At 43.8% G+C, this 27,924-nt stretch overlaps 1 protein-coding gene across 1 annotated transcript; it reads right to left on the bottom strand.

Moving 5' to 3' along the window:
- Positions 1-196: 196 nt before the first annotated feature.
- nlrp3 (NLR family pyrin domain containing 3) lies at positions 197-27,576 on the bottom strand. The gene is given in 11 exon segments (XM_077198715.1): positions 197-986; positions 1,060-1,106; positions 10,816-10,989; positions 11,065-11,232; positions 11,421-11,591; positions 11,668-11,841; positions 17,648-18,880; positions 18,882-19,431; positions 26,445-26,486; positions 27,129-27,272; positions 27,351-27,576. Coding segments are annotated over 11 exon segments (3,450 nt in total). The 5' UTR covers positions 27,553-27,576; the 3' UTR covers positions 197-441.
- Positions 27,577-27,924: the final 348 nt, after the last annotated feature.

Below are 27,924 nucleotides of genomic sequence, written 5' to 3'. Positions count from 1 at the left end.
AATGTCATCAATAACACAAATTTAACCAATTTTAATTTGTTCAGCAAACAATTCAAGTGAGCTGCAGATTTCCTGCAAATTATCAGTTGGTTTAGTTAATGATTTTCCGATCTCAATAAATAAACCAGCAAAGGCAGTAAAGGAGCTCTTTTGGACGTTAGGTTAACAAAGTGAACAAATGAGTCTTAAATGAGACTTCAAGCTCAGATAATATTTTAATAATAAAAATAAAGCATTAAAAAACAGTCAGCTTTTGCATGTCTAAAAAGGCAAATCCAAAAAGCAGTAATAATTTCTGAAAATGTTCAGTTGTTAAACAATTACAGTAAACCATGTGAAACCTTTGAATTTACCTGCATAAAATCTTATCAAATTCGATTTAAGGTTCTACTCAAGATGGTAATAAATGTGCACAAATGATAAGATAAAGAGGTTTTCAGGTTACAACATCTGACAGAAGGAAACAGAGCCGCTTTCCACCTTAAATGCTGCATATAGAGTATCTTTAAAAGATGCGAGGTAGGTGTACAAGTGCGTAGGTGTGTCAGAGACACTGTAAAAGGACAAAAGTCCAGCCGTTGTGTCCACATAAACACCTACTCTCTTACATGGACGAGAGGTCAGAGTCTTTATATGAATGTCTTCTTCAGCATGAGAAACATATGGATGAGAACCACATGTAATTTTCCATGACACTTCATTGTTTCCAAGCTGACCGATGGCCTCCAAAAAAGTAAGATCATCGCTTTCCCTCTGAATGGACTTGTACGTCACTCCGACCGTCCCTTCCGAACCCGTCCATTCAGCCTCCCAGTAACAGCGGCCGGACAGACTCTCTCTAGACAGAACTTGTTCAACAGATTCAAATCTTTCTGGGTGATCAGGATACGGCTGCACCTGTTCTACTAGCGTCACTGTTCTGTCTTCATTGGATAGACACAACCGAATGTGAGCTGTGTTTGGATCCAGCTTGAGATCATAGGCATCTGTGAAACAGAAAACACTTCAATTAGTGTCACAGAGAGAAACACAGACAGATGGAGAATGAGATACACTTACACTTTCTTATCCCTGATTTGATGAAGCGTTCACCCATAGGAACAGTTCTGCAGAAGTCAATGAAGTAGAAGAGGAAATTAAGAAAAGCGAGCAAATAATAACAAAAGGTCATGGTTTTGATCTACAAGGACTGAATGAACTGAATGAATGAACCATTAATTAAATGTCGATCTGGACAAAGTAAGCTGCCAAATACATAAATGTGTAATAACTTCCTGCATGTCTAAAAAAATAAGCATTTTAATGAGCCATTCTTCTTTAACCCTTTCGCACGTACGATCACACCGGTGTGATCAGTCTTGGCTGGTCCCTGGAGCGTACGATCACACCGGTGTGATTAGAACGGTCAGTGCATCACGTGATCATCTGCTAAATTCAAATGTCCTTTCGCGCGTTTGCTGGCGCTGAGCCAGAGAAGGACGGACTCAGTGCTGCCATATATCACAACTATTGAGTGTTTTCAACCACATAATGTTTATTTTAGGTTTCAGATATTTAAATACACACAAGTACTAGCAAAACAATGATTTTGAGTTTGTTAAATACACACTGATGTCTATGGAAGCGGCAATAATAATCCTTTACATTATCATAAGACGACACGTTTTATTCATATCAGATACACATTATGTAAGTAGCTTTACATTTGACCCTATTCTTCTCCCAGTTCACCGGCCACTTACTTTCATGTATTTCATGAGAAGTTGAGGAATTGACGTGTTGTAAATCCAACAGATCCCATTCTCTGAACTGTGAAACAAACTAACATGGCGCCGCCCATCGCGCAGACAGCTCAACTAACGCGATCGTTATAAAGGTGTTTAAACAACAAAACACATCCACTTGCACATATTTGACAATCGGAATATCAGTGTTTCATGCTATAGCTAATACATTTGTGAATATTTTTAATAAAAAAGGGAAAATGACATAAAAGCAGATCATCATTCATTCAGCGCTGTGTTGTGGTTGCGCTGTGTCACGTGACAAGCAATGACGCGTCACCATGGAAACATTAAAGTGACAAGTTCTAAATAACGGTAGCCTTGAAAAACTCACGCTGGGGGGTCAGTTAGAATATTTTAAACTTACGTGTGAAAGGGTTAACCAAAAAAATACTGACAAATTTAAATTCAGATATTCAGACATCATAGTAAGTGATTCTGTAAATCATTGTCTGAATATTCAGGTTAAATTTGGGCTCAGTCAGTATTAAAAGAAAAAATACATATTACTTTTCTTCAGCAAGGAGATATTAAATCAGTCAAAACTGAAAAAAGTGAAACATCAGTGCAATTTATTTAAAATATATATTTACATTGGTCCAATGGAAAATTGTGATTTTCAGTTTATACCCTCTTTTTTCACTTTGCCTCAAAGTACGTGTTACGCCCTCTACACTAAAAAAAATGATACATTGGATTAACTCTAAAAAATTGATGTAATTTGTTACAACTATTTTTTTTAGATTTTCTCAAATTGTATTTATGATTTAGTTAAAATCGTAAATTTTGATTTAATTTCAAACCAAAATTTTTATTTTTTCCAACACAACATTTTACCTTAACCCCAAGTAATAATATTGTTTCTTACAAAGAACGTGTGTAATTTTTTTTGCTTTGATACAACCTACACTGTAAAAAATTAAATCTTAAAAAAATGGTCAATGACTGGCAGCTATGGCTGCCAAACAAAAACCATAAAATTAAAGTAAAATATCATAATTTAAATTAAGTGCAAAAAACAGATATTTGATGTCACCATGATTGAGATCAGTGTTTGCTTTAGTTGGGCTCATGACCCTTGAGTTTTTAACATTAGCTTTTCTCTGGCTGTTTTAGCTGTGTTTTTAATACACATTTGATATGGCAATAAATGCAGGAGAAAATATCAGATGATGTTGTAGTCGTCATATGGTGATCTGATTCACTGATATTACAGAGTAATATCAGAGTTTATCAGATTTATTTTTTCATTGTCACCATTGTTGTGATTTATACGCTGATTCTTGATGTCTGTATGATCCTGTCAAAACATTTTCTGACTTAATAAAATCTGAGTATCATAGCAGGATCTTCTATAGCAGTATTGGCATGCAAAATTAATAACTAATATTTAACGATTTAACCAGATATTAATAAAGCAGGCAACTACATGACTAATAAGTGACCAAGATCTTCTGATCTGTTTCTCTTGGATTCCTACAATAACAAATATGTATCAGAGACACAGAGTTAAAGGTCCCATATTATGCAAAATTCACTTTTGCATGCTGTTTGGACATAAATGTGTGTTAGCAGTGTGTGTACACAACCACCCAATAGTGATAAAAATCCACTCACTCTTTTTTTATTAATCCCCATAAATCATCAGCAGTGTCTCCCAACGACCTGTTTTCAGAATGCTGTTTTAGTGACGTCACTAAGTACAGGCCCCGCCCACGAGTGTTGACAGACACTTCCGTTCTAACATAGACCCGCCCTGATCAAGTTCACAGCTGCTGCACTGACGAGAATGTCTCCCAGCGTTGTAGGTGTTGTGTGGCTGGATGTGTTAATCCACATAGCTCTCTCTAGTTAGGCCTACTTCCGAAATCTGAGGCAGCCATGGAAGACGAGGTGGAATTGTTTTGTTTTTAAAGAAAATGCTCCCTCAACTCTATCGAAATTCGTTTATGTACTTGCGCACTTCTATTACTGTTTACTCAGCTCTTACGGTGAGTTTCTGAAGTAAAACTGACGCTTCATTTTTTGTGTTATGTACAATAAACTTTACTAAACTCATCAGTATATGTTTGATCATCATTCGGACCTGGTCCGAAACAGCAGACTTGTAGGCTATTACTTGTAACATACATCAACTTGATGCAACCTGGACACATCATCAGTGATGTTACCTGGGGTCACGGAGTGTTTCGGGTCTTTCAAGCATCATACACCCTCACCCAGGCGACCCAGCTGGGGTTGATCAGGCCCCAACTTGTGTCCAGGTAGCCCTACCTCACCCATGGTTCTCCTCTCCTTATCCACAGCCACCTTGAGGCAACTTCTGCTGACTCCGTGACCTCTTTAATGGCCCTTCGCTTACTGGCCCCTATGATGCCCAGGATGTTGTACGCCCTGCAGAGAGATTGGCCAGCAAACCCTCTGCATCCCACCTCAATGGGCTCCCACCGCGCTTGCCACCCATTGTTCCGGCACTCCTCCACTAGCTCAGCATATTTTGCCCTCTTCCTCTCATTGGCCTCCTCGATGCGGTCCTCCCAGGGTACAGTGAGTTCCAGGAGAACGATTTGCTTGGAGGTCTCTGAGATGAGCAACATGTCAGGCCGCAGCGTTGTGGTGGCGACAGTTTCTGGGAATTTCAGTTGCTTCTCCAGGTCACCTTTCAACTCCCAGTCTTGTGCTGGATTCTCCCCAGCCCGGACGAAAGCAATGTTGTTCTTAGCTGGGCGGAGGCGTTTGCAGTGGCCAATTCCACAGCTGATGGTATTCGCTACGGCCTTCAGGACTTGGTCATGGCGCCAACGGTAGCGCCCCTCACCCAGTGCCTTTAAACAGCAGCTGAGGATATGTTCCAGGGTCCCCCTCTTCAGGCAGAGGTTGCAGGCTGGTGACTCCACCAATCCCCAGCTGAACAGATTGGATGGGCTCGGTAGTACATCGTAGACAGCCTGGATCAAGAACCGTATGCGATGGGGTTCTGCTTTCCACAGCTCTGCCCATGAGACCTTGCGGTCCACTGCATGCTCCCATCTTGTCCAGGCTCCCTGCTGCCGCATTACAACCATCCTGCTGGCTCGCTCCTCCTCTACTCCTGCCCGCACCTCATGCTGCACCAGTGATCTCCTGTCCTTCCCCTGTGCCTTGTTGTAGTGAGATGTTGTGCCGCTACCCAGGCCAGCTCTCCCATGAGTCACTGCTCCCACCAGTGCCCTGTTTCGTAGGCGCGACTCGGCTACATCCACCGCCTCTGCTGCCCTCCACCTCCGCCCTGTCCTCACCTCGATCCCAGCTTGGGAGACCTTCGGGTCCTTTGACTCTCTGTATTGCAGCACCTCCCTGGCACGGCCCACCTTGAACTCCTCATTCAGGCTTCTGATAGGGAGCTTCAACTTGTTGCTATGGCCATACAAAGCGATGCTGCTCAGGCTTCGAGGTAGGCCCAGCCACTTCCGTAGAAACCTGCTGACTCTCCTCTCAAAGCCCTCAATGGTGGAAATTGGAACCTCATAAATCAGCAGAGGCCAGAGAATCCGTGGGAGGATGCCATGCTGGTAAATCCAAGCCTTGAACTTACCAGGTAGGCCTGACTTGTCCACTACGGCTAGCCAGCCTTCCAGTTCAAGGTTGGTTGCACGGATGGCTGCCGTGTCTTTCAGGCTGCAGTCGAACACCTTTCCCAAGCTCTTCACTGGTTTGTCAGTGATTGATGGTATCTGGGTCGTGCCAAGTGTGAAGCGGAACTTGTTGGTAACCTTTCCTTTCTTCAACATCAGAGATCTGGACTTTGTTGGCTTGAAGCACATGCGAGCCCAGGTTGTCATCTCTTCCAGGCCCTTCAGGATCCACCTGGCCCCTGGGACGTGTGGTGTTGTCACCGTCAGATCCTCCATGAAAGCCCTAATGGGCGGCTGGCGGACACCGGACTTGGTGAGGGGACCTCTGCACTGGACCTCTGTAGCCTTCACCAGCATATTCATGGCGAGCGCGAATAATATCACTGAAATTGTACACCCAGTGATAATACCCTTCTCGAGCCTCTGATGTTGTAGACCCCGCAGAAACTCTCAGACTGAAACTGTCGTAATAGTCCAGAATGAGGTCTCTAAACTTGTCTGGGACGTAGTGCCGGCGCAGGGCCTCCTCAACCAGTTTGTGGGGTATGAAACCATAGGCGTTTGTGAGGTCCAACCAGAGCACCACCAAGTCCCCCTTGTTCTCCCGGGTTTCCCTGATCAGCTGTGTGACCACGCCAGTGTGCTCCAGACACCCCGGCACCTTCGGGATCCCTCCTTTCTGGACCGAAGTGTCAATGTATGAGTTCCTTAGGAGGTAGTCGGTCAGCCGCCTAGCAACGATGCTGAAGAATATCTTTCCCTCAACACTGAGCAGCGAGATGTTTCTGAACTGGTCGATTGTCTTCGACTCTTCTTCCTTTGGAATCCACACCCCTTCTGCAAACCGCCACTGCTGAGCAACCTTTCCCCTCCTCCATATAACCTTCAGGATCTTCCAGAGCCTGTGTTGTAGCTTCAGGCAGTTCTTATAAACCCTGTAAGGTACCCCACTAGGTCCTGGGGCTGAGCTTGCTCTGGCCTTTTTGATCACCTCCTGGATCTCCTTCCAGCTGGGCTCCTTCCTGTCGAAGTCCAGAGTTGGTACAGGTGGATCACTCAGGTACTGGCAGTGGCCCAGATCTTGCTCCCTGGATCTATCACAGAAGGTATCTCTGAGGTGGCGGTCAATCTCAGCTTTGGAGCAGGTGAGCTGGCCACTCCGCTTCTTCCCGAGTAGCTGCTTTGTGAACCCAAATGGATTCGCTGCAAAGGCAGCCCTTTTCCAGGCCCTCTCTTTCCTCCTTCTCCTGTGCCACTCCGCTCTCCTCAGAGTCATAAGGCTCTTGCGGAGGATGACACGCAGCTCTACTAGAGGACCTCTCTCCTCCTCCCTCGCCTCCTTGAACCTCCTCCTCAGGCTCTTCAGGTCTTGCCTAAGCTGGTGGATCTTGTTCGCCCTGTTGTTCATTACGTAGGGGAGGTTCACTGCTTTTTTCTCCTCCAGCCCAAATCTCTCAGCTGCTAGGCTGATGATGATGGTGGTCATTGTCTGGAGGCGTCGATCGGCATCACCCTTAACCATTGTTCCCAAGATGGTGTCGGCGTCTTCATCAAACTGGAGCCACTCCTTCTCCTTGTTAGCTTGGGGCCATTTTACCCGACGATGTTCTGATGTTCTGCATGGGTTCGGAACTTGTGTCACTCTGAGGTTCTGGGCACTGTGGTTTGACTCCGGGCCTAGCTCCTCCTTGTCTCACCAGAGGTGTTCCCTGCGCGCTGTGATGCAGGTACCGTCCGCACGCATCTCATCTTGGCCTGATGGATTTTCAGGCCATGTGGGTTTTTCCACACTTTGCCGCAAAAGCATTGTGCACTCGTCGTCGTGTATCCTTCGCTTTGTGTCGGTATCCTTTGGTCTGTCCGAGTGGGATCCTCTCGGGGATCCCTGGGGGTGTAACTCCATAGGTAGATCTGTAGCTTTGAAAGTGGGTTCTTCCTCTCAGAAGATGCAGGTCGGACTGCTAACCCTCCCTACCCCGTTGCCGTCTCTCCGGGCTGTCCGCTGTCTCTCCAGCTGCCACCTCTCTGTTCTCGGTTGTCAATCAGTCTATTCCTGATCGTATGTTTGTTCCAGACAGAGGCTTGTAACATACATCAACTTGATGCAACCTGGACACATCATCAGTGTTGTTACCTGGGGTCACGGAGGGTTTCGGGTCTTTCAAGCATCATACACTCTCACCCATGCGACCCAGCTGGGGTTGATCAGGCCCCAACTTGTGTCCAGGTAGCCCTACCTCACCCATGGTTCTCCTCTCCTTATCCACAGCCACCTTGAGGCAACTTTTGCTGACTCCGTGACCTCTTTAATGGCCCTTCGCTTACTGGCCCCTATGATGCCCAGGATGTTGTACGGCCTGCAGAGAGATTGGCCAGCAAACCCTCTGCATCCCACCTCAATGGGCTCACACCGCGCTTGCCACCCATTGTTCCGGCACTCCTCCACTAGCTCAGCATATTTTGCCCTCTTCCTCTCATTGGCCTCCTCGATGCGGTCCTCCCAGGGTACAGTGAGTTCCAGAAGAACGATTTGCTTGGAGGTCTCTGAGATGAGCAACATGTCAGGCCGCAGCGTTGTGGTGGCGACAGTTTCTGGGAATTTCAGTTGCTTCTCCAGGTCAACTTTCAACTCCCAGTCTTGTGCTGTTGCTAGCAGGCCAGATGAGGTGGCCCTGGCAGTTAATGGTGGCTTCTCCCCAGCCCGGACGAAAGCAATGTTGTTCTTAGCTGAGCGGAGGCGTTTGCAGTGGCCAATTCCACAGCTGATGGTATTCGCTACGGCCTTCAGGACTTGGTCATGGCGCCAACGGTAGCGCCCCTCACCCAGTGCCTTTAAACAGCAGCTGAGGATATGTTCCAGGGTCCTCCTCTTCAGGCAGAGGTTGCAGGCTGGTGACTCCACCAATCCCCAGCTGAACAGATTGGATGGGCTCGGTAGTACATCGTAGACAGCCTGGATCAAGAACCGTATGCGATGGGGTTCTGCTTTCCACAGCTCTGCCCATGAGACCTTGCGGTCCACTGCATGCTCCCATCTTGTCCAGGCTCCCTGCTGCCGCATTACAACCATCCTGCTGGCTCGCTCCTCCTCTACTCCTGCCCGCACCCCATTCTGCACCAGTGATCTCCTGTCCTTCCCCTGTGCCTTGTTGTAGAGAGATGTTGTGCCGCTACCCAGGCCAGCTCTCTCATGAGTCACTGCTCCCACCAGTGCCCTGTGCATTGAAATGTCACCAAATATGTACAATACATAAAATATTATTATTTTTACAGTAATACTACAATTAGTTTTACTGTAATACTGCAAGAAAAGGGCCAATTTTTAGAGATATGTTACAGTAATTTACTGGGACGTTCCACAACTGTACATACTGTACTGTAAGTTTGACGGACCACAAATGATAGTACACTTACCTGTTCTCTTCTCTGAATGTCCTGACAATGGAGGCCACAGAGAACCTGCTTATATTTGGTTGAACACATAGTCCTGCTTCCCTCATACTCATTCCATGAACCAGAACATGGTCTATGATTGTTGCTCTAATTTCATTGGAAATGATGGCTCTTGTTCTTCCTCCTCTTCCTCCTCCTCCTCCACTTCCTCCTCCGTCTCTTCCTCCTCCTCCTCCTCCTCCTCCGTCTCTTTCTCCTCCTCCTCCTCCTCCTCCGTCTCTTTCTCCTCCTCCTCCTCCTCTTCCTCTTCTGTCTCTTCCTCCTCCTTGTCATCCTCGTCCTCTTCCTCTTCCTCCTTCTCTACTTCCCTCCATTGTGAGAATTACACATGCCATTTGGATTTGACATGGCTTTATATCCTGATTACTGATTAGGTGCATTACTGATTTGAAACAGGTGTGTTCAATTTTGAGTGCTTGTGTGTTACCAATGACAACAGCGTGTTGCTTGTGTTTCACTTTTGGGGGCTGTGTTGTGCCATTCTGAGTTGAAGTGCACCACAGTGCTCCATGTGCTTTGTGAATGACAATGTGTTTACAGTTTCGAAAAAGAGTGATTCCGATTTGCTAGTTGTGTCTAACCACATGAGAAGTGTTTAAAGTTCTGCAAACTGTGTGATTCAATCAATAAAGTGGTTTGTACACTTGCAACTTTGGTTTTGCAAATGGATTTTAGTGTTTTAGCAATTCAGAAATACTGTAATAGTGGATACATACAAGCAGATGACAAATACGTTATAACCGTAATTAAACTACTAAACTATACCTGTTCCATCTCTATACAGCACTCTGACTCTGTAGGCATTATTGTCCGACGGGTCGAAATGAACACCGTTACTGAGAGTTTCTGATATTATTATCATCATTGTGTGAGATGAAATTGTCCTGAGACTGCGCGCAAGCTCTTGAAGCTCCGCCCCTGTGCCGTGCTCATTTGCATTTAAAGGGCAAATACTAAAACAGGGCGTTTTTCTGAGCACCAAAAAATGACAATTTAAACATGCTGTAAAAAACGATCTGTTGGGTATTTTGAGCTAAAACTTCACATACACACTCTGGGGACATCTTGTGAAAAGGGGCATAATATGGGACCTTTAAAGCAGAAAGAGAAAAATTAATGTTAAAAACTAAAGGGTCAAGAACCCAACTAAAGCAAACACTGACCTCCATCATGGTGACATCAAACTTTATTATTTTTTAGTAAAAAATTCAGGAAATATATGTGAAAGAACTGTTTCTGTTAAAAAGCTTAATGAAGCTCTCTGTAATAGTCTTTTGCACTTATTTAAATTGGGATATTTTACATTCATTTTATGTTTTTTGTACGGCAGCCATACTGATAGTCATTGACTATTTTTTATGGGATTTTTTTACAGTTAGGGTGTTTGAATAATTCAGATAATAGCTGTAAAATAACAGTGTTTTTCTGTAAAACATTTAACAAAAAAATCTATTTAAATTTTTTTGCAATTCATTTAAATTAGGATATTTTACTTTATTTTTACGGTTTTTGTTTGGCAGCCGCAGCTGCCAGTCATTGACCGTTTTTTTTAGATTTTATTTTTTACTGTGTAGGTTGTATCAAAGCAAAAAAAAATTACACACGTTCTTTGTAACAAACGATATTATTACTTTGGGTTAAGGTAAAACGTTGTGTTGGAAAAAATGAAAATTTTGGTTTGACATTAAATCATGTCAGCATATTATAATGATATCTGAAGGACCATGTGACACTGCATACTGGAGTAATGATGCTGGAAATTCAGCTTTGATCACAGGACTAAATTACATTTTACAATATATTCACATAGAAACCAGCTATGTTGAATTGTAATACTATTTCACTTTTTTGTAATGTATTTCTGATCAAATAAATGCAGCCTTGGTGGGCAGAAGAGACGTCTTGAATTACTTTAATAGATCTTAGGGAACATACTAATGTCACATCATTGACCCATGACATACTTGAGTATCTGCAGTTTGTAGTTTGAATCCTTCAGTTTGTTGTTGAGCAGCTGGACTCCTGATTGTCCTGGGTGATTGTAGCTCAGATCCAGCTCTCTCAGGTGTGATGGGTTTGAACTCAGAGCTGAAGACACAAAACCACAGCCTTCCTCTGTCACCATACAGCCAGATAACCTATAGATACATAAAACAAATAAGCAACCCTGCATTTATCAAATAAATAAATGAAAGCAAAAATCACAGTTTTACCTCAGTATCTCCAGCTGACAGTTCTTCAGTCCATCAGAGAGCAGCTTTACTCCTGAATCATGCAGGTCATTATTACTCAGGTCCAACTCTCTCAGGGGCAAATCTGAGCTGAGAATCGAGGAAAGGCACTCACAACTCTTCTCAGTGAGGTTGCACCAGCTCAACCTGCAGGAAAACATTTCAAAATTGTCTTCATTTGCATGATACTGTGTGTTTAATATACTGTATTACAAAATTTATGGATAGTGTCAAAAGGAATTTCGCCCCAAAATATAAATTATTTTATCATCTTGCTTGTTTATTACATCAAATTGCTTCAAACTTCTGTAATGCCAAATATCACGAATACTTTCCTCAGAACTTGAAGTTTTCTGTCTGTATTTTCCATCCCATCTAGGAGATGATGGAGTCCAGAGTCCTGCAGGTCACTGCCACTGAGATCGAGCTCTTGTAGACGATGTGAGATAGTCTGGATCACAGAGACCAGCTCCATACAGCTGTCCTGGCCAAAATGACACTGGGCCAACCTGAATGAGTACAATATGAGAATTACATTTCAGGCTAGCCAGTAAATGTTTACACAGCAATGGAAACGGTAATGACCTCAGTGTCTCCACATGACAGTGTGGGCTCTTGAGCGCAGCAGAAAGCACCTTCACTCCTGCCTCGATACTGTAATTGTGACTCAGGTCCAGCTCTCTCAGAGGACCATCTTCTAGTTGGAGAGCTGAAGCCACCGTTTCACAGCACGTTTCTGTCAATCCACAGTCTGAAAACCTGCAAGGCAAAAAAACATGGCAAGGTGTTTACTAGTCATGAAGAGTTTACCTTCACATTCAATAAATACAGATCACAATAAAGTTAAACTAAAATCTAATACGCTGCACAAATAAATTAAAATATAGAAAGGGGGGGGGGGGGGACGGGTCTTTAATATAAAGCTGATAAGGTTTTATGAATTCTATTGATTTTTTTTATTGTTCCTGTTGATCAAAATTTAAACATTACAGTTTTTCTCAGTCGCTTTGGTGCATTTCTCAGAAATGAAATTCTCAAAACTACTTGTTCAACTTCCACATCACCTAGTCACTTGTGCACATCATAAAACCAGTTTCTCATTCTTTTGAACAAGTCGCGATTGCTTTGGTACATTCATGCAATTGATTATGTCCAATTGTCTGTGGTTTTCTACATTATCAGTTGTTAATGCCATGTTGCTCAAAATGTATTGAATAATTCTCTGTGCAATAGTCTTAACCCTCAATACATCTAGTCATTAGTTCATTGTATAAGTCATTAAATGCAAAATGGTTGATCTAGTTGTCATAAACTGTCAAGCATATTTTCTACACATTTCCAATAGTCTTTTGTAAATGTGCCATGAATTGATGAATTGTGCAGGTGAATCTTGACTTTCACTATTGAAGAGAAAGTAGATCAAACAATGAGAAACCAGTTCTCTGAAATAGCTGAAAGTTGCACTCATGAACCTTCAATTGTCAAGCATATGTCAAGTGCTGCATGCAAAAGCAAAGTTCTGCCTAAGGGGTCTTTCCCGTGTTTGCCTTTCTAATGTTGTCCACCTTTGTGGCCCTACTTCTTTTTCTTTTCTATATCACAATAATATTGTAATGGGTTTTTTTTTGTCAGACCACTAGTAAATGTGTAACTGTGAATCCTATACAGCCTCTTTCAATCAATAACTCATGTACAGTAGTGTGTAAATTTGTACTTTTGAAATGGATATATGGCATACAGAAGAAGCGCACCTTTGTACATTTCAATACAGTAGCTGTCTTCCAAACTGTTGCCATAGTTTACATCAGGTAATACTAACAGAGTGCAGTGTTTTATTGACAACATGTCTAAGCATTTTGACTATCTTGTTTGTGAACAATGACACATGGACTTTTCATTCTTATGGCACTAATATGTTCATCGAAATGAATACTTACTTTTGAGAGATGAACTAAAGATTTTGTGTAATGTACAGGCTTTTGCAGGTAATCCAACGTGTGCTGCTGTTTGTACGAATTGTATTGAGAATGCACATACTTCTTTGCAAATATTAAGGATTATTTGAGAAATGCACCAAAGCGACTGAGAAAAACTGTAAAACAGAATCATTAAAAATTAAGACAGAAAACAGAAATTGTGGGGTAAAATAAAAATGAAATTAGGAAAATATTAAACAGTAAACTTTGAAAAAAAAATGGGGGAGAAATACATTAGAATTTAGGAAAGAAATTAAACAGAATATTACAATTAAGACAGAATTTTTTAGGGGGGGGGATTTAAAATTAAATTTTAATATATTATATTATATATAATATTATTATATTAATATTATTATAGTTCACTAGTGTAAAAGCTTCTGTTGTTGTACGTCACACACATCAAGAAGATGAACGAAGGTCTTACGGGGTTGGAACAACATGAGGGTGAGTAAATACTGACAGAATTTTCATTTTTGGGTGAACTATCCCTTTAACAGTACATTGGATCCGTGCATTAGCTCTAAAAGTGACAACAGCCTAACAAACCTGCTGCAGTCCGTCATTAATCATAATCAAACAACAAATGACAAAGGAAAATCACTTACTGACCTTGACTGAATAACTTAAGTAGCTTAAATACATATTACTCTGTATTTAATGTGTACAGTAAGACTATGCAGACTTATATGCAGTGTTATTTTACATTTGATTATTTAATTTTTGTTGTTGGCTGTTACTTATCTGAATACCACTGTTAGTAGCAGCAGACCTAAAACAATATGTTGAAAATTAAACAGAGTAATACCCATTATTCGGGTAATTTGCGTTTGCGGTGTTAATTGCTGGGCAGAAACAGCAACTGTAAAACAGATATTAACTCGAAGTGATCCAGAACAAGGCCAGAACAAGCGGTCAGTCCGTGAACAAGACAAGAGCGCGCAAGTCGTTTTTCTGAATATCCAGTTCTCCTGTTGTTTCAGTGTAGTATCTACCACAAGGTAAGGTTTTTTTCGATTCTTTGGTTATTTTCTTTTTTTGCCTTCTCACAAATTTGTATTTTAATTAGACGCGTTCCCACTTTATATAACAGCCGCTCTGAATAGTATTGCAGTTTAAATTTTATAGCACTTAAGTGAGCGCTGGCCAACAGCTAGTTTCGATTTCTCCCATTATTCGGGTAATTTGCGTTTGCTGTGTTAATTGCTGGGTAGAAACAGCTGTCCTCACTCAGGCGTTAGTACGCATTATATCTATTTAATGTGTGCGCTGTCGCGGAAGCGGCAGCGGAAGCGTTCAGCCTCCTCGTGTGAAGACCGACTCGGGTAAAGACCATCGACTCTACCTGTTTGACTCCACCGAGCAAGGACTCCGGCAAGGCACTTAAGTATCGTCTTCTCTCCTTTACCTTTCCCACTTCTATCGTATTTCCCTTTCACAACATGTGTTTTCAATACATCCCTGTTGTCTCTCGACAACGTTCACTCATCACGCACAGAAGGCAGCGCAATACTGCTAATCTGCGTCCCATTCTCTTATCCACACACACACCTCTCTCTCTTTCTATGGATCTATGGAATTGTCAGTCAGCAGTCAATAAAGCTGACTTCATTCCAGCCTTTGCATCTCATTCTACTCTTAATATATTGGGCTTGACTGAGACCTGGATCCGTCCAGAAGACTCAGCAACCCCTGCAGCTCTATCTAACAACTTCTCTTTCTCCCACACCCCTCGCAAGTCTGGGAGGGGTGGGGGTACTGGTCTTCTCATTTCTAACAACTGGATATACTCAACTCTCTCTGCTCAATGCAATAACAACTCGTTTGAATATCATGCAATTACACTTACAACTCCCATTAGGATCCATATTGTAGTTATTTATCGCCCCCCAGGTCAACTGGGAAGCTTTGTTGAGGAGCTGGACGTGCTCCTGTCCTCTTTCCCTGAGGATGGCACCCCACTCGTAGTCTTTGGTGATTTCAACATTGATCTAGGAAAGACGTATGCAACAGACTTCATCTCTCTTCTAGCCTCATTCGATCTCAAACGGCTTATCACCACAGGTACTCACAAGTCAGGCAACCAACTGGACCTAGTACACACGCAACTGCATCACAGACAACATTTTGGTGAAACCTCTCCATGTTTCAGATCATTTCCTCTTTACTTTCAATCTACAACTCACTACCCATGCTCCACCAACTCCCCTACCAGTTACTTTCAGACGTAACCTGCGCTCACTTTCTCTTTCCCATCTTTCCTCTGCTGTGTCATCTTCTCTTCCCTCACCCTCACAATTCTCATCTCTAGATGTGAATACCGCAAAAGATACTTTTTGCTACACTTTAACTTCTTCTTTAGACAATATCTGCCCTCTCTCCTCCAGGCCAGCACGCGCTACTCCCTCTAACCCCTGGTTATCTGAGGTTCTTCGTGAACACCGGACCAAACTCAGGGCATTGGAGAGGAAATGGCGCAAATCAAAAGACACGTCTGACCTGAGTATGTATCAGTCTCTGCTCTCTTCCTTTTCTGCTGATGTTCACACTGCAAAATCTTCATATTTCCAGAGCAAGATCAACAGCGCCTCTAACACACGAACACTTTTCAAGACATTTAACTCTCTCCTCTGTCCACCCCACCATCACCCACCTTCTCTTTAACTGCTGATGACTTCGCTAACTTCTTCACCAACAAAACAACAACCATTATCAGTCAGTTCTCAACTCCACACACACAGAAACCCAAACCATCCTCTCCCACTACCAGAAACATTCTCTTTACCTTCTCTCCGCTAACCGAAGAAGAAGTATCTAAACTTCTCCTCTCCAGTCATCCTACCACCTGCCCTCTAGACCCCATCTCCTCACACCTTCTACAAGCCATCTCTCCCACACTTCTACCAGCACTCACACACATCATCAACTCATCCCTCCACACTGGCATTTTCCCTATAGTATTCAAGCAGGCTCGGGTAACTCCACTGCTTAAAAAAACAACATTAGACACATCACTTTTAGAGGATTACAGACCTGTCTCTCTCCTACCATTCATTGCGAAAACACTTGAACGAGTTGCTTTCAACCAAGTGTCATCTTTCCTGTCTCTGACCAACCAGCTGGATTTCAACCAATCTGGCTTCAAGAAAGGCCATTCAACCGAGACTGCACTACTGTCGGTCACAGAAGCCCTGCGGATTGCAAAAGCTGCTTCCAAATCTTCAGTTCTCATTCTGCTGGATCTTTCTGCTGCCTTCGACACTGTGAATCATCAGATCCTTCTGTCCACCCTCTCATCACTGGGCATCAAAGGAACTTCCCTCCACTGGTTTGAGTCCTATCTCACAGGTAGGTCCTTCAGGGTTACATGGAGAGGCGAGGTATCCAAAGCGCATCAACTGAATACAGGGGTTCCTCGGGGTTCAGTTCTTGGACCGCTCCTCTTCTCCATCTACACCACATCATTGGGACCCATCATACAGGCACATGGTTTCTCTTACCATTGCTATGCTGATGACACCCAGCTCTTCCTCTCATTTCAACCAGATGATCCCACAGTAGCTGCACGTATCTCAAGCTGTCTGGCGGACATCTCTGCATGGATGAAGGAACATCACCTGCAGCTCAACCTGGCAAAGACTGAAGTTCTCGTCCTCCCTGCCAATTCGTCTCTAGAGCACGACTTCACTATCCAGCTAGAGTCATCCTCAATCACCCCATCAAGGTCGGTCAGAAATCTTGGAGTAATATTTGATGACCAGCTGACCTTCACAGACCACATTACAAAGACAGCTCGATCATGCAGGTTTGCAATGTATAACATCAGGAAAATCAGGCCTTTCCTAACTGAGCATGCAACACAACTTCTCGTCCAGGCCCTGGTAATTTCTAGGCTTGATTACTGCAATGCTCTTCTAGCTGGACTTCCATCATGTGTTACTAAACCTCTACAAATGATCCAGAATGCTGCTGCTCGTCTTGTCTTCAACGAGCCCAAAAGGGCTCACGACACTCCTCTGTTCATCTCACTGCATTGGCTACCACTCGCTGCTCGCATCAAATTCAAAGCTTTGACGCTTGCTTACAGATCTACCACAGACTCAGCTCCGTCCTACTTTCACTCCCTACTACAAGTCTACGTCCCTACCAGAAGCCTACGATCGGCCAAGGAGCGACGGCTCGTGGTGCCATCACAGCGAGGCACTAAATCTCTCTCCAGAACATTCTCATTCACGGTTCCATGCTGGTGGAATGATCTCCCCACCCTCGTCCGTAATGCAGAATCCCTGACAGCATTCAAAAGACAACTGAAAACTCATCTCTTCCGTGAGTACTTAACATAAAAAAATAATAAAACAATTCTCTTTTAAATCTTTCATTCCCTTTTAAATCTTCCCTTGTCTGGCTTTTGCTACTCTGAGCAATGCCTGAACTTTGTATTTTGAGCACTTCTTGCGTCGTTCTTCCCTCTTCACGATGACTCGCTTGCTTTAGTCCTCAGATGTAAGTCGCTTTGGATAAAAGCGTCTGCTAAATTACTAAATGTAAATGTAAATGTAATACAGCACCCTTCATTTGACTCTACTTACAGGGCTTTTCTGCAGCATCTCAAAGCTGGCACGAGTCTCCTGCATCCGGGATATGTGTTGTTGAATGTCTTTGGGTCAAAGACATCCAGCACCTCTTCTGACATCAGAAGCACATAGACCAGCGCTGAGCAGTTCGAGTTGGACATCATTCTCAGCTGGCCGCTCTCTGACCTCAGATATTTCATGATTTGTTGGTACAGGGTTCTGTCCTGCAGTTCCAGTATGCAGAAGAAGTGGTTGATGGATTTATTCGGGCACTTGTCATTGTTTTGCAATTGCTTGATGTATTGGATGGTTTTATTGATGCATTTTTTACTGTCAAGCGTTTCGTCCAGCAAGCCGATCAAGAGTTTCTGATTGGACTCAAGAGAAATGCCCAGCAGAAAACGCAGAAAGAGATCAAAATGCCCTCGCTCGCTGTTCTTAGCTTTATCAATTGCCTTTTTCAGCAAAATGTATAGCATTTGGTCTTTCTTAGGGCATGAATTCTCCAGGAAGAACTTCAGCTCCTCCATGTTCAGCTTCAAGTAGCTGAGGAACACGTGCAAAGCAGCGAGAAACTCCTGGACACTCAAATGTATGAAGTAATAAACCTTTATCTCATGCAGGACAGAGTCTTTCTTGAAGATTTCAGCGCACAGTCCTGTGGATTCATCACTTGCGTTGATGTCACACGCTTCCAGATCCCCCTCGTAAAACATGACGTTCTCCTTCTTCAGCTGTTCAAACGCCAATTTAGCGAACTTGGAGATAATTTCTTTGTTTAACCTCAAGACTTTTGTGCGGTCTCTTTCGAAATTCCCCTCGTACTTCTGGTCCTTAATGTTCATCTGTATCAGCAGGAAGTGGATGTACATTTCGGTGAGTGTCGAGGGAATGTCCTGCCCGTTGTTCTTGATGAGAATATCTTGAAGAACGGTGGCCGTGATCCAGCAGAACACGGGAATGTGGCACATGATGTAGAGACTACGAGATGTCCTAATGTGCATGATTATTTTGGAGGCCTCCGCTTCATCTTTGATCCTTTTTCTAAAGTACTCCTCTCTCTGCTGGTCTGTGAATCCACGCACCTCTGTAAATAATCCTATGTACTGTGGAGGGATCTGATTGGCCGCCGCTGGTCGTGATGTCACCCAGACGAATGCAGACGGAAGTAGTTTTCCTTTAACAAGGCTTGTAAACAAGGCATCAGCAGATGATCGTTCATTCACACAGTTCACTGACTTACAGCTAGTTCAAATCCAGGCGACTCTCATCAAGCCCATCAAAGATGAACGCCATGTTGCATTTTTTATAAAACTTCGTGTTTTCCACGTCTTTCAACTCAGGATAAAATTCCACCAGAAGCTCATGGAAACTGACCTCTTTGTCATCTTTAATCAAGTTGATCTCTCTGAATGGAAGTAGAAACATACAGTCCACATCCTGATTGGCTTTTTCTTCGGCCCAGTCCAGGATAAACTTGTGCACGGAAAACGTCTTTCCGATGCCAGCGATGCCTTTGGTCAACACAATGTTTCCCTCTTCCTTTTGCCTCAATAAATAGAATATATCATTGCAGTTGATCGGTGATTCGTCAAATTTGGGTGTTTTTAAGACTCTGTCAATCTTGAGAACTTCATGTTCATCATAGACGTCTGTAATGTCCCCTTCAGTGATGAAGAGTTCAGTGTAGACTTTGTTGAGATGCGTTTTGTTGTCTTTTTTGCCCTCAAAAACACGTCCTGTTTTGACCTTCATGTTGTTTTTATGACTTTCCAGGATTTTTTGCAAGACATCGTCCTCTAGATCAAATCAAAAACACAACAATTGTTGTTAAACAACATGATTTCTGCCTAAAATCAATAAAGGTCCCATATTGTACACCTTTCTGAAGTTTTATTTTAGGTTTTGATGTCCTTAAGAATATATATTTGTGGTATAAGTATCAAAAACCATCTCAATATATTTTTACAGCTCCTTTCTCAGGAGCTCTGCCAAGAACAGGTCGATTTTGGCCTGTCTACTTAATATTCATGAGACTCTATTCTAATTGGCCTGTTGTTTTCTGAGTGATGCACGGCCAGGCCAACCACAAGTAACTAGAGTCATGTGTAAAAAAAAAAAAAAAAAAACTAGGGTCACGTGTGCTGTAGCCTGCTGTGGCTTGGTGATGCTCACAAGCAGGGTTCAAATTATGATTTCATATTTGTGGGGGTCTCTTTAAAAAAAGAAAAAAAAGTAACCCATGAGCAGGCGTGTTGTATGTCATAAATAAATAGCTAAATACTGCACTTCATTATTTTGAGTTCAACGTAGGCTACGTTTATTAGTACAGGAGTAGAGAATATTTGGCTGGAGTTCGTTACCTCTAGGGGGGTCTGGGGGCATGCCCCCCCCCCAGGAAGAAAATTTTGTACATTTTAAAGATAAATTCATTAACCTGGTGCACTTTGAGTCACCCGAATCCGCTGTTAAAAATAATCCAACCGCCCAAACATATGATATTCTTTGATTTAGATCTGCATCTGATCATCATTACAATTTTTCAAATTCTCAATGTTAAGCATGATAATATGGTAAAATATCACACTGAAGTAGGCTGATTTAAAAATAACATTTATTTAAATTAAAAGTTATTCTTTGGCCAAAATTACATTTCCTTAATATCCTAAACAGAGGCTTTTTACTCCCTTCAAAGTTAATTTGTCAATGTTTCTTACATCACTGTTGGCAAACACTCTTATCAGAATAATTTTTTTACCTTTAAAATAGGGCATTTTTCCCTCTAATTTTATGTAGCCTATGCTCCATCTTTCTTTTAAAACATTCCTTAATTTAATCAATACATTAAATCAGAATAATAAGACAGTAGGCTGTTACCAATCAAATTAAATAATTTACATTGAAAAATTACAACTGTAGTAAATGCCCTAAAATGTTTTCCTTGATTGATTTTCTCTAAAGAGAATTACGTTGTTGAAAACGAAAGTAAAAGAGTGACGCTCATTGCGTTTTACCATAATAAGAGTTCAGTGTCTTTATTAAAATCAACACATTATAATGATTTATCTGTCATCCATCCTCGATTAATTTGAATGTAGGCTAATTTTTTTTATTATTTGTCTCGCCCGACCCGCGCAGCACTATCGGCAAACTATACGGTTTGAGAATGGCCACAGGCCAAGTTTTGTTGAGAGCCGGAGGCGGCTGCCTCGTAATTCCATGCAGGAAAACGTCTCGGGTTATGACTATAACCCTTGTTCCCTGAGAAGGGAACGAGACACTGCGTCGAGAATCGACACTTTGGGGACGCTCCCTTAGCGTGCGCCTCTGAAGTAAGAATGAAACTAATCCAATCCTGATTGGTGTTGCGTCATGACGTAACATGTGACGGCACATAAAAGTGACGCCGGCACACACACACATTGGCCTAGCGATGAAGCAAGACGCTCTCAGGCCTCGAGGAGCGTGGCAGGACGACGCAGTGTCTCGTTCCCTTCTCAGGGAACAAGGGTTATAGTCATAACCCGAGACGTTCCCTTTCGAGGGAACTCAACACTGCGTCGAGAATCGACACTTTGGGGAACGAATGCCCACTAGGCCACGCACCGAAAACAGGCCTGCCCTAGAGTGAAACTGATCTCAGGCACTAGCTAGGACGAGAGCACATGTGCGCCATGCGTACTAGGAAGGCGCAGACTAAAAACCTGATAAAAGTGTGTGGGGTAGCCCAACCGGCTGCCTCACAGATCTCCTGGAGGGGGCACTCCCGAAAGGAGGGCCCTAGAGGACGCCATGCGTCTAGTAGAATGAGCCCTTGCGGCCAAAGGTGAAGGCAAATTGCGCACCTTGCAGGCCTACTTATGGTTTGTATAGCCGGGAGCCCCTAATAGGTGATCCAAAACACACTACAGTAGGTCCGACCTCCTCCAAGAAGAGGACCTCTCAAGGTAAACACTCGGAACTCTGACTGGCAGAGCAAGGAACCTCTCCTTTTTTGCCGACACATGATGTGGAGGATGAAATACTTGCAGGACCATGGACCTAGCCATGAAAAATTGCACTTAAGACACATAGCTGGGTCTCGGATGCAGGATGGCCTTAACTCCGCCGGGGGGACACCCCAAGCAAGCTGGCGATAATGCCAGGGCTTGGAGATCTCCCAGTCTCTTTAAAGAAATAGCTAAGAGAAAGGCTATCTTGAATGTGAGGTCCTAGGTGAAGCCGACTGGAGGTATTCGAAGGTAGCCAGGGATAGCCTTTCGAGAACCACCACCAGGACCCAGGAAGGAACCCTGGACCTGACTGTCGGTCTCATCCTCCAACACCATGGAGAAATAGTATGACTTGTTGGTGCCTCCCCAAAGGCCCAACATTTAGTGGTGCATGGAGCGCCGCAATGGCAGCCACGTACACCCTACGTGTGGATGGGGAGAGATTTGCAAAAAAACGATCTTGAAGAAACTCCAGAACTGAAGCCATTGGGCCATTGGGCCTAACTCAAGTTCTCTACACCAAGTAGAAAAACATTCCACTTGAGGCCAGGCCATAAAATCTCCTAGTAGACGGAGCCCTAGAGATAAGTATGGTTTTGACCACCCCAGATGATAGACCAGCATCTAGGTACTGAGCCCCCTCAGAAGCCAGACCCACAATTTTCACAGCTCTGGAAGAGGATGGAATATAGTGCCCTCCGCCTGAAACAACAGATCCCTCCTCAGAGGAATCTGCCATGGCGGAGCTATCAGGAGTGAAATTAAGTCTGAAAACCATACTCGGGCTGGCCAAAACAGGGCTATCAGAAGAAGACTGATGCCCTCCTGACGGACCCTTTCCAGGACTCCCGGGAGCAGAGCGATCGGGGAAAAAGCGTACAGGCGAAGCCTCGGCCAGGCCTGTACCATGGCATCCAACCCCAGCGGGGCTGGATGAGTGAGGGAGAACCAAAGTGGACAGTGGGACGGACGTCCCTCGAGACGCAAACAGATCCACTTCCACTGGTCCAAACCTCTGCCATATCAACTCCACCACCTCTGGATGGAGTCTCCATTTCCCGGGCCTCAGCCCCTGCCTCGACAGGATGTCTGCTCCCTGATTAAGAACCCCCGGGACATATATCGCTCTTATAGATAATATTTTCCCTTGGGACCATAAAATGATCTGATGCGCCAATCTGGATAGAGGGCGCGATCTGAGTGTCCTTTGTTGGTTTAGATAAGTTACCACTGAGACGTGGTAACCTTTGATGTCTGTGAGGAAGCTCCTCAGAGCCCTGAACACAGCCAACATCTCTAGGCAATTTATATGCCAAGAATGATGATGGTCCTGCCACAGACCCCTGGCAAAGCGGCCGTCCGAGACCGCGCCCCAGCCAGCGAGGGAAGCGTCTGTCGAAACATTTTCCCGGCGACATGACGCCCCTAACACTAGCCCTTGGGACAAGAATCAAGGTTTCTTCCATATTAATAGGGAACGAAGGCATCTGCACGTAACCTTTACTATTTGGAACCCTTGGCTTTGAACCACCACTGAAGGGGCCTCATGTGAAGCAGGCCCAAAGGAATTATGTTGGATGCCGCTGTTATTAGGCCCAGCAGTCTTTGAAATTGCTTTACAGTGATGGCCTGGCCTAGCTTTATCCCAGACACCATGGCCAGGATGGATTCGATACGAGCGGGAGACATACGTGCCCGCATCGTAACCGAATTCTATACCACGCCCAGAAGAGCAGTCTTCTGAGCTGGGTCCAACACATTTTTCTTAGTGTTGAGCCTCAACCCCCGGTTCTGAATGTGGCCAAGGGCGACATCTCGATGCCGAACTGCCATTTCTTGTTACTGGGCCAATATGAGCCAGTCGTCGATGTAATTCAGTATACGGATGCCCTGAAGCCTCAGTGGAGCCAGAGCCGCATCCATACACTTTGTGAACGTGCGGGGAGAGAGTGCTAGGCCGAACGGAAGAACCCGATATTGGTATGCTTCCCCCCGAAAGCAACCTCAGGAACCTCCTGTGACATGGAAGGATGGAGACATGAAATAAGCGTCTTTTAGATCCATCGTGACAAACCAGTCCTCGGATCTGATTTGGTCCACGATAATGGGAATAGTAAGCATTTTGAACCTGAATCTCCTCAAAGAACGATTCAAAAGCCCTAGATCTAAAATTGGCCTCAGTCCGCCATCCTTCTTTGGAACTATAAAGTACCGGCTGTAAAACCCGGACTCCCTGTCTGGTAGGGGAACACATTCTATGGCCCCTTAATTCCAGTAGAGTCTGTACATCTTGTTCCATAACCCGAGCCTGTTCTGGAACCACTGCAGTCGGTACCACCCCAGCAAACTAGGGAGGTCGGTGACCGAACTGCAATCTGTACCCATATTTTAAAATATTTTATAATATACAGGACCCATATAGATATATTTGGAAGGCGTTGCCACTCTTCTACAAAATCTACTAAGGGGGCAGCCATATAAGCACCATATAAGCCCAGCCAACCAGTGCAGAGGTGTCCCTGCACGGTCTATTGGGCAGCGCCGGGGCTTAAAGTGAAGCTGCCGGATCAGGAGAAAGATAGCTCTCTAAAGCTTCCTCCATCTGCGGCATCTTGCCATAACCCGACTCTCTCGCACCCACCACATTCGAATAAACATATAATGAATGTGGTGAGATACGTAAAGAGTGGGGTTTTTCCCAGGATCTACACATATATATATATATATTTTATAAAGAGCTGGGAAAAACAGTAAGCCCCGGCTCTGAGGTTGTGAACGGTGCTGCAGGAATCTCTCGTCTAGTTCATTTTGACGGGGATCATCCTGCTTATTTTGTGGCCAGCTGATATATATATATATATATTTATTTATTTATTTAGTCTGGCCACAGCACGCATCACAACCTCCACGAGCTCTACATAAGCAGAAACATAAGCCGGCGAGTGTGACTCATGTTGCTCGTTCCCGATGCTGAGCACATCTACTTCCTTATAAACCTCTAGTTCTCATCCGCGAGATCCTTCTGCGATCTCCACGATCTAAGCCGTCGTGCCGCCTCAACGGACGTGGGACCCGAATCGCGGGGATTGCGAGCCTGGCCATCATCAGGAAATAATATAGCCAAGCAGGAGCGCAGCACTCTAATAGGAAGTGCTTCACAGTGTGCACAGGCAGCCCTCTCGAGAGCTGACAGTGCGTGCTGCGCCCCTAAACAATACACACACACACAGCTGATGCGTGTCCCCACCCTTAGGCATATATATATTCTTGGGCAGGGGTGCACACACTTAGTGTATTGTTCACTCGCCATAATATAGAGCTTATTACAGACAAACAACATCAAATAAGACAGACAGTTTCACAGAGAGCGCTTGCTGAAGAGCGAAAAGCTAATGTGTGTGTGTGCTGGCGTCACTTTTATGTGCCGTCACATGTTACATCATGACGCAACACCAATCAGGACTGGATTGGTTTCATTCTTACTTCAGAGGCGCACGCTAAGGGAGCGTCCCCAAAGTGTCGATTCTCGACGCAGAGTTGAGTTCCCTCGAAAGGGAACCCTGAAAGGAGTTCGCTAAAATATTGGTGGGGGCCTACCTAGCGTCCCTCCAAATCATTTTTTTTGCTAGTAGCTACTTTTGTGTATTTAAATGTCTGAAACCTAAAATAAACATTATGTGGTTGAAAACACTGAATAGTTGTGATATACTGAGCGCATCTGTCTCTGGCTCAGCGCCAGCCAACGCGCGAAAGCACTTTTGAATTTAGCAGTTGATCACGTGATGCACTGACTGTTCTAATCACACCGCTGTGAACGTACGTGCGAAAGGGTTAACAAATATGCCTTGATTATTGAAGGAAAAAGTGCTTTATTTGTAATTTAAAATGATGGTGCTGATGATTTTTAGAGCCCCCACAGGTGTAGGATTTTACTGCTTTCATGGGAGCTCATACTCTCTCTATGGGAGCTCAGCTCCCACTGGCTCCCACGTAATTCGAACCATGCTTACAAGTAAGGTAAAAAAAACACCTGTAACGATGGTGATAAATTATTTGTTATTAAAGCATAAACATTCACAAACCACTGTTTTTAACATTTAACATAAAAGCAAGCATAGGCTACAACGTGCATGGTTTGGCATGACAGAAATAGCGCAAAGTGCACTCCCTTAATAATTCCTAAAAAGCTGATATCTCAGTTCATCACAATCTCACAAAGCTCCGTTATTATCAATGAAGCTGACTGCACAATAAATCTTTCATAATGTCAACACTTCGTTTGTTATAATCAGAGGATTTGCCAGCATGCAGAATTCAGCACTGAACAAAAAACTCAGTTTTGAGCAGTGAGTGGATTCTGTCTCAAATGCATCTCATTGGCCATTGCGTTCAAGAAATCAACACGACATGTCAATCAACGACATGTTTCCGTGTTGTTGTTGCTCAACAACGATGTTGTCTGGGTTTGGGCAAAAGTAGTGAGGGATTGTGAGCAGTGTTCAGGGTGAGACTGAAGGCAGGGACTGAGTAGTTCTGACATTACATTTATACGGAAGTCACAACGGCTTGTGAAAAGGCACAACTTCTTTATGCAGGCTGTATGCATTTGTTTGTGGATTGATTGTTTTGAAACTTATATGGTAGTTACATCGCACCTAGACCTTTGTTATCATGAAAAAAACCCCAGTCAATTTCGTTTTTGACAATATAGGACCTTTAATATGTTGGGAATCTTAACTTGTTAAGGTTCAGCAATCCATCTTCTGTAAATGCAAGTCAAATGTATTACAAGAAAAACAATGTGGCTATTGTTTTTATACCTTGTTTTTCAGAGGTCTGTCCCCCTGCTGGATTTTGTTGTCATTTTGAGGATGGCAGCAAGCATCAGAAACAACGGCAGAAAAAAATGCACACCCATTATGCATAAATCGTTTAGCTATTCAAGTGGTAACAAAGCTTTAGATGTGTAACAATATATCATGTCACAATATATCGCAATAAAATACAATGTATCGTGGAGAGTGACAATATGTATCGTGGACAGTGACAATATGTATTGTGTATAAGTCACCCAAAATAAAAATGACTGTGTGTGAAAAAAATCAAGTTTACAGAGTTTTAGTGTCAGTAACATTAAACTATTATATATAAAATGTTGAATATAATGTATAATAATGCAATGGGGGAATATTTGTGGGTCCTGATAATGCCAAATCTTGCCAGTGACAAAGTGGTTTTCAGCACCAAGTCCAAGCCTGTTCATTTTACACCCTCAATGTAATATCGAATTTAGCATTTTAATGAACAGTACATTTTTGTTAACCTTTTATCATATGCCTGGAGAATCGCAATAATATTGTATCTTGAGTTCAGTATCGTGATATGTATCGAATCGTGACATGAGGTTATCGTTACACCCCTACAAAGCATATTTTTTCAAAGCTTACAAACTATTTGCAATTTCATAGTGACACATATTAACTGCATTAGTGCTATCATCTTACCAATTACACCAGTAGTTGAGTTCAAGTTGATGATTATTGAGCCATGGACGACGCTATCAACAAGTACTGGCGAAATTGCAGTTGCACCTGATTCAGCTTTCAGATCCACATTGACTAGAGTGTGAGGGGGGCTGATTGTCTGCACTGGGATAGAAACTGAGAGATTTAAACACTTTCTTGCATTACAGCTTTAACTGAGATTAATGACATTTACTTCATTACCATTCCTCTGTTCAGCTTGGTTACTCTGGCGGTCTATCTTTACAGCTTCATCTGATCCACGACACTTCTTCAGCTCATCTACAGCATCACAGGTGTCTTCTCTCGTCAGTTCATCTGCCGTAACTGCTCTTTTTAGCCTCTTTGCTTCGTTATTGTCCAGCTCAAGCACTGCTTCCTGAAGCTGCTCTGGAACGGACGCCATCGTGTCTACTTAGGTCTTGATTAAAGCTGCAGTAGGGAGTTTTGAGAAAACGTTGACTTAGGCTGAAAATTTGAACAAGCACAACTTACAGGTCCCACCCCCTTGCTCTCTGCATGCACTACAGCCCTCCCTCCACATCTCCTCCCTCCACAGCCCCTCCCCCACAGCCCCTCCCTCCACAGCTCCTCCTCCACAGCTCCTCCCTCCACAGCTCCTCCCCCACAGCTCCTCCCTCCACAGCTCCTCCTCCACAGCTCCTCCCTCCACAGCTCCTCCTCCACAGCTCCTCCCCCACAGCTCCTCCCTCCACAGCTCCTCAGCTCCTCTCCCACAGCTCCTCCCTCCACAGCTCCTCCCCCAGCTCCTCCCTCC

The sequence above is a fragment of the Siphateles boraxobius genome, unplaced genomic scaffold (assembly GCF_051911475.1).
Source record: "Siphateles boraxobius isolate OS27281-9 unplaced genomic scaffold, OSU_SipBor_1 111, whole genome shotgun sequence".
NCBI lineage: Eukaryota > Metazoa > Chordata > Actinopteri > Cypriniformes > Leuciscidae > Siphateles > Siphateles boraxobius.
The sequence above is the reverse complement of the archived record's forward strand: the minus strand, read 5'-3'. Positions and strand labels throughout refer to the sequence as shown.